The following is a 16,441-nucleotide window of genomic DNA, read 5'->3' as shown; positions in this document are numbered from 1 at the left end:
AATTCATATATTTGAGTTTATGTAGAGGCTTTATAGAGACTTATGTCTGAAGATGCATCTTTGGACATAACAAGGCCACAAGCAAGTGTTCGAGTGCCTGGTGTTATAGACTGCTGGGACCGATGGGAAACTAGGCAGAGTATCGCCTTATATACTTATATTTTAAACATTAGAATCCTTAGAAAACAATTTAAAGAGCTACTACACCCGCCCAAATTAATTTTTTTCTTAAAATTTGTTGTTATGCTCCAAAGCTTTAGAAACTGAGGTTTTATAATTTTTTTCATAAAACTAAGTGATAAATTTGAGTGAGCTCAAGTTTGCTTTTCTCCGTATTATTCTCTTTTCTATTTTAACTACTAGAACTTTTAGAGAACAACTCTTGGATAGCAAATGAGGATTCTTTTCTTGAAATTGAATTTTTTGCTTCCAATTTGCATTTGCATGGTTTGTGCGAGTTAGAGGCTGGTTCCATATGTAGAAGTTCACGCAAGTGGGAAAAGTTAGCACACAACCCTCAATTAATGAACTGCAGTGCAGCTGCCACCGTTAAAATAAAATTTTCTGTAAAATTTATAAAGTTAAAGTTGGGTTAATTCAGTTCTGAATGAGAGTTCCCGCGCTTTAAAACAATAACAATTACTTGTGATTTCGAGCATTAAATGGAGTATTTAACTGTGGTAAAGCGTAAGCTGCTAGAAAGGCTCGGTAGAAATTGGCTATTAAAATTCCAAATGGGCATATAGCTCTATAAGTACCTCTGAGTAACACAATTGACTTCGCTTTTGAAAATTTCTATATATATTAATCACCTGATAACTTCTGCAAATTATATTTATATTCCTATCATAGAATTTATTTTAGATACGAGACTTTTTCAAAAGTAGGTGACTTTTTAGTTTTCTCTAAAAATACTATTACAAATTATTAAATATCTATTTCATTCCCTTTTCAGTAATTCTCGAGCCAGATTTAATACATATCGGCCATGTACTGTTTCTAACCATCGAAACATTTCTGAATCACGCTTTTTGATGTATTCCTCCCAGTAGTCTTCATCTACCCAGTCGTGACAAATCGCTTTCATTTTACGAGTCTTGCCATTTTTGGGAACTGAAAACGTCGCAGTGGGCAAAGCTTGACAAATATGGTGTATGAGGCATGTTTTTAAGCAAATACCTGACTCATCATTCTACCCAAAATACTTGCTACCATCTAATTTTGAAAGCGAAAATTCGCCGCACATTCGAAAATTAGTCTACATTTTAGTATGTCAAAAAATTCAATAATAATAAAAAAAAAAAATAGTAAAATGCAAAATAACTTCCTATACAAGCGTATGTTGGAGACTTGTGTAGCAACATAATATGGATAAGTTCATGCGGTTTTACAACAGATGGCGTAACTTGATTATTATTCCATCGATCCACATTTCCAAACATTCATTGGAGAGCTACTGTCGTAAGGCACAAACGTCAGTATAAGTTTTTTATTTGAAGCGTAAACAACAATATTTTTACTACACTTGAAAATGTCGAATTTCGTGCCAAATAATGTGTTTTTGCGGGGAATTCTTTAATATGAAGAAAAAAGCAGCCGAAAGTCATCGTATCTTGGTGGAAGTTTATGGTGAGCATGCTCTAGCTGAGCGAACGTGCCAGAAGTGGTTTGCACGCTTTAAAAGTGGTGATTTTGGCTTGGAAGACGAAGAACGCGAGGGTGCGCCGCCAAAGTTCATGGATACCGAATTGGAGGAATTGCTCGATCAAGATCCGGCTCAAACGCAAGAAGAGGTTGCAAAAACTTTGGGAGTTGATCAATCAACCATTTCCAAACGTTTAAAAGCCATGGGAATGATCCGAAATTCAAATTTCGAAAAAAAACCGCACGAACTTATTCATAGACCTATTAGTAAATCAAAAATATGTACATAATTCTGCGAATTTTAAAAACCTCGTTTTTTGAACCTTTTTTTTTAAATCTTGTTTATTTCATGACTTCCTTTTATTACTACTTCTTACAATTTTTCGTACTAAACTACTACTATACAAAAATTTATTCTTTATAAAAAAGACATTTACCTCACTATCCTCGAACATGGGACTGTCACTGGTATCGATATTGTTATCCAATTTTGAATCGGGATTTATACCGCCTCGCATCCATAACTTCTTCCAATCGCTATCGGTGAGTATTGATTTTTGTTCTAAAAAAGGGAAGAATGAGAAAAAATAAAATAGATCGGTATGATAAAATAGGAACACATATTTCATAATAAATAGTTCTTAAAACAAGGAAATCTAATTTTTCAGAGAAGTTTTTATATGAGTATCCAAAAAAGGTAGATTGTATAAAAAGGTAGATTACATTTGTTTGCATAGAGAGAAAGCTACACATTGAATAACAGGAGCGGTGAGTGCCAGTGATACTCCGAGAAGAGAAGCACAGTATCCCAAGCTACTGCAGATTGCAAATATTGTAATACTTAGTACAAATTTTTAGTTTGTTTTCAATTGGTGTTTCCTATGCGTGCAGCGAAATGTCGTGTAGACTGATGATCACTGGACTGTATATTTTACCAATTTAGCCAATTTACTCGATTTAATCAAAAAGTTCAGTTTGAATTATTTTGGTAATAAATTCCACGATTGCTTCTGGTTATGAACTCACCCTTCATTTTCCAATTAATTATGGAATATAATTTACGCGGATTTTATTATTACTTCGGGTTAAAGTGCCTGTATTGTCTATGAGTTGCAAGTATGTGAGTCTAATTGACTTAAAAAGTAGCTCTGAGAAGATTAGCGGCCCTCGTTAGTTAAATAGCTCCACGACTTGTGTGCGTCATTCCGTTGAAATGAGAGCTCGTCCGTAGTCAATGGTTTAATGCCTCTGTAACATTTTACGTAATGTTCTTATAATGATGCAATAATAGACAAACTATGCATTTGTGTTTGGACTTGTATCTCTCACAAAAAAAAAAAAAACAAAAATATGTTATCGTTCTAATTTTCGAAGAAAAATGTACCAATACTGCCACATACTGAGGAATGTCCATATTTGTGATGGACAAATTTTTTTTTTATATTTTTTTGGATTAGCTTATTACATTTTTAATAATTATTCTTTTAGTTATTCATTTACCTTTACTCTTTCTTAATACTTTGAAATGCAACCAGGTGTGACATTTCATCTACTTTTAACTCCTCGTTCTTCGTGCTGTTGAGCTAATAAACGAAATAGTTTCTGGTCTCGATTTGACAATTGGACAAATCATCCACTTATCTAGTGTTTATATATATTTACGTTTTGCTTATAAAGGTGCTAAACGTCAAGTTTTTTCTGCATTTCATTTGACATTTTTCAATTTTAGACTAACTCAATTTGAACCATGAAAAGATACACAATCGAGCAACGTTATTCAGGCTTATTATGAAAAGGGGCGTTCAAATCAAAATGCATATCGCACTTCGTGATTTTTTCGGTCAATATAATCGTCCAAATGTGCATGCAATCGGAAAAACTGTGCAAAAGTTTGAGCAAACCGGGTCTGTAGGAGATGTTAAAATGCCAGTGCATGCTCGTACAGCTCGTACTGTAGAAAATATTGTGCATTACATTATGCATAAAGAATTTCATTTACACACATACAAGGTGCAATTGACTCAGGAACTAAAGCCTCTTGACCATTTCAAGCGTCGTCAATGGTCAGAATGGTGGCAGAAAATGGCAACACTGAATGACCAATTTTCGAAGAAAATCATCTTCAGTGATGAGGCACATTTTCACCTGGATTCGTCAATAAGCAAAATTGCCGCATTTGGGCGAATGATAATCCAAGAGTGATTGCCGAAAAACCAATGCAGCCACGAAGAGTGACTGTTTGGTGCGGTTTATGGGCCGTGGCATCATTGGGCCGTATTTTTTTCCAAAATGAGGTCGGCCAGGCAGTTCCTGTGAATTGTGTGAATAGTGTATTTGAAAGAAAAGGTGTCACACGATAAGTTAGCAACAATTCAAGAGCTAAAGGATGAGATAATTCGGCACATTAACAGCATAGAACCTCAATTATGCCTCAGCGTCATCGAAATTTTGGCGGCCATTTGGCCAATATTTTATTTAATGCGTGATTGAGGCATATTAGTATTATCATAATAAGGAGAAATGACAATAATTTCCTAAAAAAATTTCCGACTGAAAACCTACATAAAAAAAAAAAACAAATAAAAAAAATGTGTTTCAAGTGACGACGATTACTCTAATAGAAAATATATGACATAGGCAGATTCGTAGTCCAATACGGCTTGACTAATACATAGTAGGGATTGTACAAGTGGTGTATCAAAATGGCATATTTTGTGCTAATTGGGTCTGGACTGTGTCACTCAAACAACAGGTTCCTCCACTTTCGCTGCGTGATCTCATCACTCATCATTTTTCCGTAATAAAAACAAGAAAGTCTATTGAGAGTAAAAAAAAATAATGCTTAGTGAATAGGTTTTTTATCCCACTGAATGACTTTGGCTTACTAAAATCGATTGCGTGCTAAAACTAAAATTTTTAATGGGTTGATTAGATTAAGCTAAGGTATGGTCTTTATTTCGAACAGGGCATTTTGGCTATGCATTTGATAGCACATTTGGCCAAACGAGGGCCTTTCAGCCATCCAGCGTCCTTTGTGAATAACATCAGAGACTTTTCTTAATTCGATGTATGTTACCTAAACATAAAGAAGTAAAAGCATCTAAATATACAAAAAAATACAACAATCAATATTTCTTCCTACATAAAGAAGTTACTGAACTGGAAGGAATTATAATTTGATAAGCTTCGTTAATCAATACTCATAGGCCTCCAACCACTCAATGCAACATTCAAGCTTATATAAATTAATTTATTACCCAAGATAAAACCTCACAAAAAATTAAATCCATTAGAAGACAACTTGGTATGTTGTATAAAGTGGGTGGACTAAAGTAAACTCACTAGCGCAATAAATTGGTAATGACATTTTTGAAATAATGTTTGAAAAGGACAACGAAGAATGTAATCGATGAAGACGATTACGCTGGCATCAAACGCAATATTTGTAATAAGATGAATATACAGAAAGATAGGAAGTGGAGGAGGAACAAGAAAAAGAATGCCAAAAGACACACATCTACTGCTTTTTGACGTATTCACTAATATTGGTGATTTGTCATGTAAGCAAGGCAGTAAAATACGAGTAAATGTGCGCCGCTTGGCAGTGGTCCCTCTGCGCCTCGTCAAAACAATATCAAATTCATTTCAGAAAGTTATTGCAAATTTCAAGAAATGGAAAAATTGATATCTACTATATAAGACATGGAACAGAGAGGGGGAAATAAATGCTTTCGGGGTGCTGCACCCATTCAATTTAATTTCGTGTGCGATGGGGCGTATGAGTAATATTGATTGATGATTGGTTTTTAATTACAAACAAATGGGATTAAGAGTGGGCGCAAAAACTACAACTTGTACTATAAGCGGACCCAGGGTAACCCCAGGGCATGTATTGTAGCAAAAAAACATCTAAATGTATTTTTAATCCCATCCTACAGCTCATCGGATGTGACGGTCATCGAAATGGAGGCTACTGACGGCGTCAGGATCAAAATTGCCTCCATCTACATGGCACACGACCAACCAGCACCACCTGACGAGGCTCGTAGGCTGGTGCTTGACTGCAAAAACAGTATCCTGCTACTAGGATGTGACGCCAATGCGAGGCATTCCCTATGGGGGAGTACCGAAACGAATGATCGAGGTGAGTCCCTATATGAATTTATCATCAATACTAACCTAACAGTATGTAACAGAGGTAATACCCCGACTTTCACCTTTCCAAGCACGGAAAGCTTTAGAGGATGGTCGGAAGTAATAGATGTGACATTACTGTCTGAAAATACTTCAGTGAGGGTAGAAAATTGGAGAGTCTCAAGCAAAAAGTCCTTTTCGGACCACAGCTGGATCCTCTACCACCTGGATCTTGAGGTAGATCCACCCTTACCATATCGAAACCCACTTAGAACAAATTGGAAACGGTTCAAAAATGTAGTAGGGAATAGGATAGGAAGGATTCCGATCCATCAAATCACTCTCGCAGAAAACATTGAGAGTAGGGTCACAACATTGGAAAAGACATTCAGTAGGGCCTACAAAACGTCATGTCCAATTAAATATAGCAAAAAATCCTATCCTCCTTGGTGGAGCAATGAGCTCTCAAAATTAAGGGAAGAAGCCAGATCAAATTTCAATCTCAGCTACTCAACAGGTAATTGGCAGTTGTATAGAGAAAGTCGGAGACAATACAAGAAGGCAATCAGGGCCGCCAAGAAAGAGAGCTGGAGAGATTTCTGTTCTTCTATCGAATCTACCAGAGATTCTGCGAGACTTAGCCGTATTCTGTCCAAGGATCATTCAATGGCTTCTTGGGTCAAGAGGCCGGATGGCACTTGGACTTCTACGGCGGAAGAGTCTCTAGAACTTCTTTTAGATACACATTTTCCGGGATGTAGCACCCATGACAGTGATGCTGGGAGAATCCGGCGGAGCCGATATGACCCACAGCATCTTGTCGATGTAATAGTTACGAAAGAGAAGGTTGCATGGGCAATCAAATCATTCTCACCTTTCAAATCTCCAGGCCCTGATGGGATCTTTCCTAAGATGTTACAGGAAACTCTTGATAGTATTCTACCATGGCTAATGGAAATTTTCAAAGCGTGTCTAAATCTAGGTTATATTCCAAACAGCTGGAAACTTGTTAGGGTCGTCTTCATACCAAAGGCAGGCAGAAGAGGACATGAATCAGCGAAGGACTTTAGGCCGATCAGTTTGTCGTCCTTCCTTGTTAAAACTTTGGAACGGCTTTTAGATATGCACATTAGAAGTTCGCTGGAGAGCTTTAGTATATCAACTGCACAACATGCTTACCTCAAAGGCAAATCGATGGAGACAGCGCTTCACGAGGTAATCCGAACAATAGAGGGGTCTCTAGTAAACAAACAGTATACGATGGCAGCTTTTCTTGACATAGAGGGCGCATTTAATAACGTTAGCACGAATGCTATCCAACGGGCGTTAATAGACTTAGAGGTGGAAAATTGTATCACCAATTGGATCATCTCTATGCTAGAAACCAGGATCATTAGAGCTAATATGGGTAACATCAACATAACTAAGAGAGTCCACAGGGGTACTCCACAGGGGGGAGTACTATCTCCACTTCTTTGGTTATGTGTGATTAGCAAAATCCTAATAAAACTTAATAGAGGAGGGGTAAAAGCGGTGGCGTACGCTGATGATGTGGTGCTAATGGCGTCAGGACTGTGTCCTAATACGATCAGTGGGATCATTCAAAGGGCGTTAGGCGAGCTTAATTCTTGGGCAACAGGCTGTGGCTTAAGTTTAAACCCGCGTAAAACAGAACTCATGCTCTTTACCACCAGATACAAGGTACCAAGCTTTACCCTACCAAATATTAATGGACAAACCCTCTCACTTTCACCCAGTGCAAAGTACTTAGGGGTAATTTTGGACTCCAAACTTAGCTGGAAATTAAACGTCGAAGAACGGGTAAGGAAAGCTGAAATTGCTCTATATGCCTGTAAACGTATGCTTGGAAGAAGATGGGGTCTTCAACCTAAGCATACATTATGGTTGTACAAGGCGGTTATACGACCAATTTTATCGTATGGTTCGGTAGTTTGGTGGAAAGCTCTAGGGAGAGATTACAACATCAAATTACTCGGCAGAATACAAAGATCAGCCTGTGCAATAACGGTCGGCGCAATCAGATCATGTCCTAGGGAGGCTCTGAACGCACTGACACACGTTATTCCAATAGACCTACATATTAAGAAGACGGCAACCATGAGTGCATTTAGGTTAAACGAAGCGGGCCGCTGGAAAGAAAACACTTATGGTCATGCCAGTCTACTATTGCGGCAAACTCAGTTAACCTCGGTGAGGACTGACTACATCGTCCCGACGGTAACATTCAATAGGAATTTTGCCACTCTCTTTCCATCTAAGGAAGAGTGGAATAAGGGATTCTCATTAAACAACTTCGACACTACAGTCTATACAGATGGTTCTAAAATGGATTGTGGTGTTGGAGCTGGTATATATTCTCATAGACTTAAAATTGAAAAATCTGTGCGCCTCCCCAATACCTGCAGTGTCTTCCAGGCGGAAGTACTGGCAATTGGGGAAGCTTGTAGGCTACTAATCACAGACTTCTCTTTTAAGAGCAATATCGCTATTCTCTCGGATAGCCAAGCTGCAATCCAGGCACTGGATTCAGCGACTACAACCTCAATGGTGGTGGAACAAAGTAGGAATAGCCTTTCCACCTTGAGCGAAAAACATAATGTTACCTTAATCTGGGTCCCAGGACATCGGAATATTGAAGGTAACGAAAAAGCAGATGAACTGGCAAGAGGGGGATCTCCCATGAATAACGCTCTTGCAGAACCGGTATTCACACCATTAGGTGCAGTCAAGAGTACAATTTCCCTAAAATACCTCCAAATGGCGGAGTGTAGATGGAGGGGCCAGACGAAATGCAAAATCAGCAGAACGTTATGGCCCACCTACAACCTTAAACAATCATCAATATTGTTAAACATGAAACGACGGGATGCCTGGAGACTAACGGCAGTCATAACTGGCTTTTGGTCTGTCGGAGAACAGGCAGCCAAAATGGGCATCCCTCACAACACATACTGTCACAGTTGCAAACAACCGGAGAAAAAGGAAACAATCTTCCATTTCCTCTGTGAATGCCCTGCCCTATGGAAGGACAGAATGTTAACCCTGGGCAAACCGCTGTTCGAGGAGCTCGAACAACTGTCTGGCTTAGATGTCAACAACCTAATAAGGTTCCTGAACCGCACAGACTGGGTATAGTCATGCCGTAAATAACAAGTTGGTAACGAGGATGTGGCAACAAAATGGTGCGGAAGCGCTAGTTGGATTCAGGATGAATCACCACTCTAACCAACCAACCAAAGAGTGGGCGCAATATGTTGGATAGGCTAAAAAACTCAGCAAGAAATTGTTGAAGAATGAATGTATTAGTTCAAATAAAAAAAAAAACAATCGAATCGCAGTATTGAATGAAAAGTTAGTAGCTTTGGAATATAAGTGACATTTTTTTAATTATTGGATGTTGTTAAATATTTTCTATTGCAATAACGAGCAGAAAATATTGTGCGTTGAACCACAGAAAATTGTTAAAAAAAAACATAAAAATAAACCAAATTATTTTCTTGTTTTTGTAGTGAAAAATCCGATGTTAATTATTAAACGCACTAAAGTGTTAATAGAAAAATTGAGGTGGACCAAATCAGTGTGATATTATATGTTTTCAGTTAATTCAGTATACATTAAAGAGCGGCAATTAATTTTTTTTTTATAAAAATTCACCAAGGCGTATGCCACCGTGATTACAAGTTAAAGCTTTAATGTATTGAATTTTCAACCGAGAATTTCTGGGGGAAAAAATAGTTTATGAAAAAATGTAAGTAAGCACTAATTTCGCTAACAGTAACAACCCCGAAATTGATGCAAATTGAAATAATGTTGTGAGCTTGGTTGCATGGAATAGTAAAGAGCTGCTACCGTCTGACCAGCGATTGGATCTGCTGGCATTAGACCCTAAACCAGCCCTGAACAGTAAGGATTTCAACATAAAATTCCAATAGAAACACCAGACTCCATACACGAAACGAGTGGAACTGATGCTAAAAAATTATATCACACAACAGTTCGATCCATATTGTAATACCTGTGAACTAAACGTTTCACAACATTATCTCCAATATTTCTCTGTTGCTAAGCACCCAAAGGTTTACAGGTGCCAAGTTCTCCTTGCAATGGAAATTTAGTAATCACGTCGCAGACCCAAAATACTTTAATTTCAGACTTTACCAAATATACTGTGTGAAACCAGTGAGACCTCTGAACGGATACAATTGTTCATCTACAGTCACAACGTCATTGCCTTCATAAAGTCGTTTAAAAGTAAAATTGAGCATATTGAACATATCGCAGCAGCTTTGCCGTTCATTCTCTCCGAGCGCGTGTAGCACTGTTGTCGAATCAAATAAAACGATTTATAGCATGACATTTTTGAGATGTAATGGTAGCTCAAAATATCGGAGACCAATTTGTTTTTCATCGGCGGCCGCCGTGGCCGAATGGGCTGGTGCGTGACTACCATTCGGAATTCAGAGAGAGAACGTCGATTCAAATCTCGGTGTAAGATCAAAAATTAAGAAAAACATTTTTCTAATAGCGGTCGCCCCTCGGCAGGCAATGGCAAAACCTCCGAGTGTATTTCTGCCATGAAAAGAAGCTCTTCATAAAACAAAAAATATCTGCCGTTCGGAGTCGGCCTGAAACTGTGGGTTCCTCCATTTGTGAAACAACATCAAGACGGACACCACAAACAGGAGGAGGAGCTCGGCCAAACACCCAAAAAGGGCGTACGCGGGAATTATAAATAAAGTAAATAAACACCTGCCACAGCTCGAGAGGTTTCGTTTCATTCATGTTTCTGAAAACCTCTGCAGGTTTTCTATTTGTCACTTTGACAGTGATGTCTACCACTTCGTGAGTAATTATTTTTGTGAAGATTTCTATGTGAGAAGAGTACTCTAGATGTTTCGATGTGCCTCGTTGCGGAGGAATGATGTTATGTGCCCCCATTTTGGTTGATGCTGGAGGCTTCTTGCACATTGCGTGCTATTTTTTGCTGTGAAAAAAATCAGCGCTATCAAACGTTTCATTTTCAGGTTGTATGATTTGATTACGAATTTCCGCTTCCGCATCTGAACTTTCTTCCTCGTGGTACGAAATCAGAACCTTCATATGGATCTGCCTGTACTGTTGCCACTCACTCATTCATTAGAACCTTCGTAAAGGTTCAACCATTTCAGTTCAGTTTACCTTCAGCCTCTGCTGGCAATTCATTTTGTTGTGAGTAAAATACAAAAAATCTTCATCAAATTACAAAACAAGCAATGCAAACAAAGGAAGAAAAATGATGCATAAACAACTCTTCATGCATTTTGCATACAAATATCATTGTGGTGCAAATGTGCCAAGGACGGCAATGAAGACATAGATATACGCTTGCCTCTTTTCCCGATGTACGATACAAATATGCACAAAACGAGTTTCATCACTTCATTCTTAATTGCATACAAGCGGCAATCACAAAGTTTGAATTCTGTAGATGTATAATATCAAAAAATCGTTTTCAAAATTCCTGGTACAGCTGCACCAAAGATCCCACAGAAGGGCTAAGAAAATTTAAAATTCACCTCAAACCCCAGGTATTCTTCTAAGGAGGACTCTGCCAGTTAGGAAAACAGTTTTACAAAAAAGTGGCTATTGATGAATTTTGCTTAATGATTATTCGTATAAAATATCCAATAGTTAAATACCATCATTTTCGTTTTTTTTCTTAAGCCGGAAAAAAGTAAGTTTTTAGTTTTTTGCAATTTAAAGCAATTATTCCCATTATTTTTAATACATTTTATTGTATTATTTTTCTCAATTAGTAGTAGTAAAAGCTACCAAGCAGTTGCGACTTCTTTCCATAAAAAAGGAAAACGAAAATAGGAAAATGGAAGTAAGCGAACAATGGAACGGTCGTACTAACTAAGGAAACATCATTAGAGCCAGCAATACTGAAGTAAAATATTTAATCCTATTATATTAAATGCGATATAAACGAACAAACAAAGCTACAAAGAGGATTTCTTCTGACAATCCGAGTACGCGCATAAATTTTTGCGATTCCTGAATACATACACGCACATACTTATATATACGTACGGATATAAGTACATGTAATAGTGATAAATATTTTTGTAGGAGTGCATGGTGGTGTGCTTATTCATCTGTTTGTTTGTATGTGTGAAGTGTGATAGCCACAACGTGGTCGTCAACTCATGACACAAGTCACTCATGCAAACAAAGAGAATTATGCGAAAAATAAGTACGCCATTGACTTTTGCCATAAATTGACACGATGGCGACCCCTTCGGTGGTGATAAAACGTTTTTTGTTTTGTTTTTACTTCGCGATACATATTTTTTTCTCTTTTCTGCTCCACCGCTCACATATGTACACTTATGTGTGCTTCATTATTGAACCATAGCCCGCAAGAGTTGGAAGCACATTTTGCCACCGCATATCAGTGGCGGTGGCGCACAACCTCAAATGTCCTTTTCAAGCGCGCTCACGGACCTTTCACATCCGCAAACAAGTGGCCGCAGTCATTTTTATTCACTGCCTTGTATGTACGTATGTCAGTACCCCTGCAGTGAAAGGCCAGCAGATATTCTATTATAGGTATGAACTGTTAGTTGATGGAAAAAGTTATACTAGTTCGAGAGGTACTAGCATTGTACTAGTTACAATATGACCAATTAGAGCTGTATGCGTAAATATTATGCTTTTGAATAGTAATATGTGACAATTTTTTCAAACAGAAATTTTACTAGCCTTTTTTAGTATATTATGAACTATTTCATTAGATGGCTTAATAGTCATGGAGAAGCCTTTAAATTTTTTTTTATAACTAGTCGTATAGTGTTGATTTTTGGCATGAATCGGACTAGACTTTTTTGTATACTATAAAATATTTGATTAGCTAGTGTAACGATCTAAATTGCTACTAAATTTTTTTAACTAGCCCCAAGCTGGTCATTTTCGTCATACGTCGGACTAGACTGTTTTGTAGACTTACAAAGTAGTCCTTCAGTTGGTATACTGTTGATACAGATACTTTCGGGTTCAGTAACTAGTAACTAGTTTGTTGCTTTTGTTAGGCTTGTAGGTGGCATATCGTCGGAAATCGAAATGTTAAAAAAAAAACACTGTTTTTAGCACTGAAAAATTTATAGAAAGTGAACTACTTCAGCTGCAGCGAATGTTGGAACTAAACTAGTTCGAAACCAGTTAGAATAACTGCCGGGATGAACTAGCATTTTCACTGCGCATTTGCGTGGCGTCAGCAAAAGGGGCCCAACTCTACAACTATTCGTAGTTCCTTCCACACAACCACAAGTGTTCTCCATAAGGACGTATATACTAGTAGGAGTATTTCTATGCACAGAAAGACACACTCAATCTCCCAATGCCCACTACGCTCTCTCGCTACCAAGAAGGTGAGGCGTATGTAGTTAGGGCGAGCCACAGCGATGACAGAGTGTTTCGTTAATGTTAACAATGAAAAGATCGGCTGTTGATAGCCATGACATAGCCGGCAACACAAAAGCAGCAGCGGGCAAAGGCAACAGAAAAATTGCATAAAAGAGAAAAATCGAATAGTGAAGGAAAAAGTGTGACGGGCAAAAACTGTGGGGAAACAAAACGAGACACTTTATAGAAGAACCTACTGTGCCCTAGTAAAGAGCAGCGGCATCGGCAGTGAAAGAAAATCACAGAAAAGTGGAAAAAAGTGAATTTACGACAATAAATAATACACTTTTATCATCTGATATGACGCTTTATTATTTCAACACCACGGATTTGCTATATGGTACAAACACACATGCCTACACTTACTACCTACTCTTATATATAGGTATATGTAGGTACTTGCATAGCACAAGCGGCAATGTGCAAATACAAAGAATAGCAGCCCTTGTTGAAGCCTGAAAAACGTTGGTTTTTAGAGACACGGATAGTTGGAAAGTCAGCGGATATTATTTGTTGTGATAGTTACCAGCAGTCAGCGATTTAGTGTGATAGGCAGACAGGCAGCAATCGTCGGCAATTGCCAGCACAGCTGTGTTGTTGGTTAAACGACAAAGCAAAGGACACGAACGAAAGCAATATGAACAAGTGAAAAGCACACAGCCAGTAAGCTGGCAGATAGACCAGACAGGAGGCCAGCGGGTGGTCAAGCGTCTCTTTGACGAGTATGTGTGTATATCAAACAAAAGCCAAAGTCGTGCAAATTATAACAAAAACTAAAAAAAAAAGATAATAGGAAAAAAATAAATGAGAAAAGTATAAAAATGACACCTGCAGGTAGGCTTTTGATTGTCACTGTCGGCACTTATTCTCACACACACACACGCCTATGTATATATGTATGTATGTGCCTTGTATACCCATATTTAGTAATAATGTTCTGTGCTGGCAGTTGCTGCCATTAGAAAAATCTGCTTTTGAAAGATAACAACTGAACAAGTGTAAGGTGTGCCAAATGACCACTCTGTCTACAACTCGCACTGGCTTACTTTGTATGTTCCTAACTAATGGCTTATGAATTTGTATGTCAGACTTGCCAGCTTGTACGGAACTGGTTTCATTTGAATTGAAAATAATTCATGTTGTCACATTTTACTGTTATTATGCTTGAAAATAATGGAAAATCTGGCAGTGAATTCAGTCGCATATTTACGTACACATGGTAATGTGGTATAAGAAAAATGAATGCTTATGGCAGGGAGCTCTAGATGGCTCGAGTAACTTATAAATAATAAATACATATCCACAGAGGCGAGTAAAAAAATTCATTGTAAGCGGCAGCAATACATTAAATACAATTTAATTCTAGTAACAGAAAGTCATTTGATATCTGGCGTAGATTTTTAGAACTACTTTAATGAGAAGGAAGGAAATCGAAAAAATTCATGATCATAACACTGCTGCCATAAAATCGAATACAAAAAATATTGGTATTTTGTAGTAAATATGAAATTAGTGCATCAAAGATATATAGGTAGAATAAGTAATGGAAATGAAATATGAAAGCAGCTTGTCTGGTGGTATAGTTTAGGACATGCATAGCATAGCAATACTATTTGATAGAAACAAGTATTCAGTTTTGTTTCAAAAAAGTTTTCGGTCACTGCAATCGTGTCAACTAGAAAGTAATTAGTGGACACATCCCACTTTTAGTGATTTTTGCTTTTTTGTTCTGACCATTCTACTCTAGAGGCTTTTCGTCAACCATACCTCACGATTTAGATATTACATCGGGTGAGCAATTTATAAAAGCGATATGACGCACCAGTATACGTTATTTTCTGGTTTTGTTCTTCTGAAGCCATTTGCGCGTTACAGCGACCAAAACTAAGTAACTTCGAAGCATTCTTCATTACCACTTCAGTTCCTTGGTGAAAAGTTAGAGTAGGCGAACGAAATAATTTCTAGTCTTTATGGATAATATGGAATAAAAAAAAAATAAATAATTGTGGTGTGCGTCTTGATGTTGTTCCACAAATGAAGGGACCTACAGTTTAAAGCCGACTCCAAACGGCATATATTTTATGAGGAGCTTTTTCATGGCAGAAATACACTCGAAGGTTTGCCATTGCCTGCCGAGGGGCGACCGCTATTAGAAAAATGTTTTTATTAATTTTGCTTTCACCGAGATTCGACCCAACGACCTCTCTGTGAATTCCGAATGGTAATCACGCACCAACCCATTCGGCTACGGCGGCCGGATAATATGGATAATATGGAATGCAATAGGAATAAATGCTTTCCTATTGCTATTCTATTGTACAGGAGCTGAAGAAAAACCAGTAAACTGTTTCAAACTATTTGCACCAGGCTGGTCTCAAGATATGCGGATGGCAACTGACAATCAGCCGAAAGAGGTCATGGTCAAAGTGCGGTTTTGCTGAAAACAGCAGCTAGAGTGAAGTCAAATGAGGACAAGAACTTCTTCAATTGCGGAGTTATAATATTGAACTCAATATGGAACCCATCGACGTATATTTGATCCAAATCGGAGAGGCATAACAATGCCAATTTCATAGTTGAAATAATATACGAAGAGGGAACATTTTGAATTAAAGAAAAAATGATTAACTTTGTAGTTGACGCTTTCGCAATGGAAAGTCACCAGCAGATGCTGCTCGATTTTTTTAATGGGAGGAGGCTTAATGGGCTAAAACATAATTGTTATGAGACATTTTTTGAAATTAGGAGAGAGTTGAGGCATTACTCTCAAATTATTTGTGAGAAATAAAGGCGATCAATTTAGAGGTATGGGACTTTAAATTGAAATAAAGCAACGAAATTCAAATTGATTGGGTACTCTTAATTATTTTTGCGTAATAACCATTCATGACATCTACTTTTTAAAGATAATCTCTTTCAAATGTTGGCTGCAACTGCGCCGTAATTCGGCCATCTATAATTGAATGACTCGCTGGATTACTTCGGTCGGTATCTCGTGAATAACTTTAGTAATGTTGGCTTCCAATGCCTCAATCGACACTGGAGTTTACATAGTCCTACAAATACAAGTTCAAACTTGTGCTATCTCACGATCTTGGTGGCCAATCCACTGGTCCGAGACGAGAGATAAACTGATCACTGAAACGAAGCCGCAATAAATCCATTGTTTCACGGGCTATGTGATATGTAGCGCCATATT

General features: G+C 37.8%; 1 protein-coding gene across 1 annotated transcript in view; it reads right to left on the bottom strand.

Moving 5' to 3' along the window:
- Window positions 1-16,441, bottom strand: part of LOC129245962 (zwei Ig domain protein zig-8) — a 90,637-nt gene that overhangs the window by 57,752 nt on the left and 16,444 nt on the right. Inside the window, exon 2 of the mRNA XM_054884420.1 lies at window positions 2,082-2,206. Coding sequence (XP_054740395.1) covers window positions 2,082-2,206 — 125 coding nt within the window. The remainder of the gene's footprint in view (window positions 1-2,081; window positions 2,207-16,441) is intronic.

The sequence above is a fragment of the Anastrepha obliqua genome, chromosome 4 (assembly GCF_027943255.1).
Source record: "Anastrepha obliqua isolate idAnaObli1 chromosome 4, idAnaObli1_1.0, whole genome shotgun sequence".
NCBI classification, from domain to species: Eukaryota; Metazoa; Arthropoda; class Insecta; order Diptera; family Tephritidae; genus Anastrepha; species Anastrepha obliqua.
The sequence above is the reverse complement of the archived record's forward strand: the minus strand, read 5'-3'. Positions and strand labels throughout refer to the sequence as shown.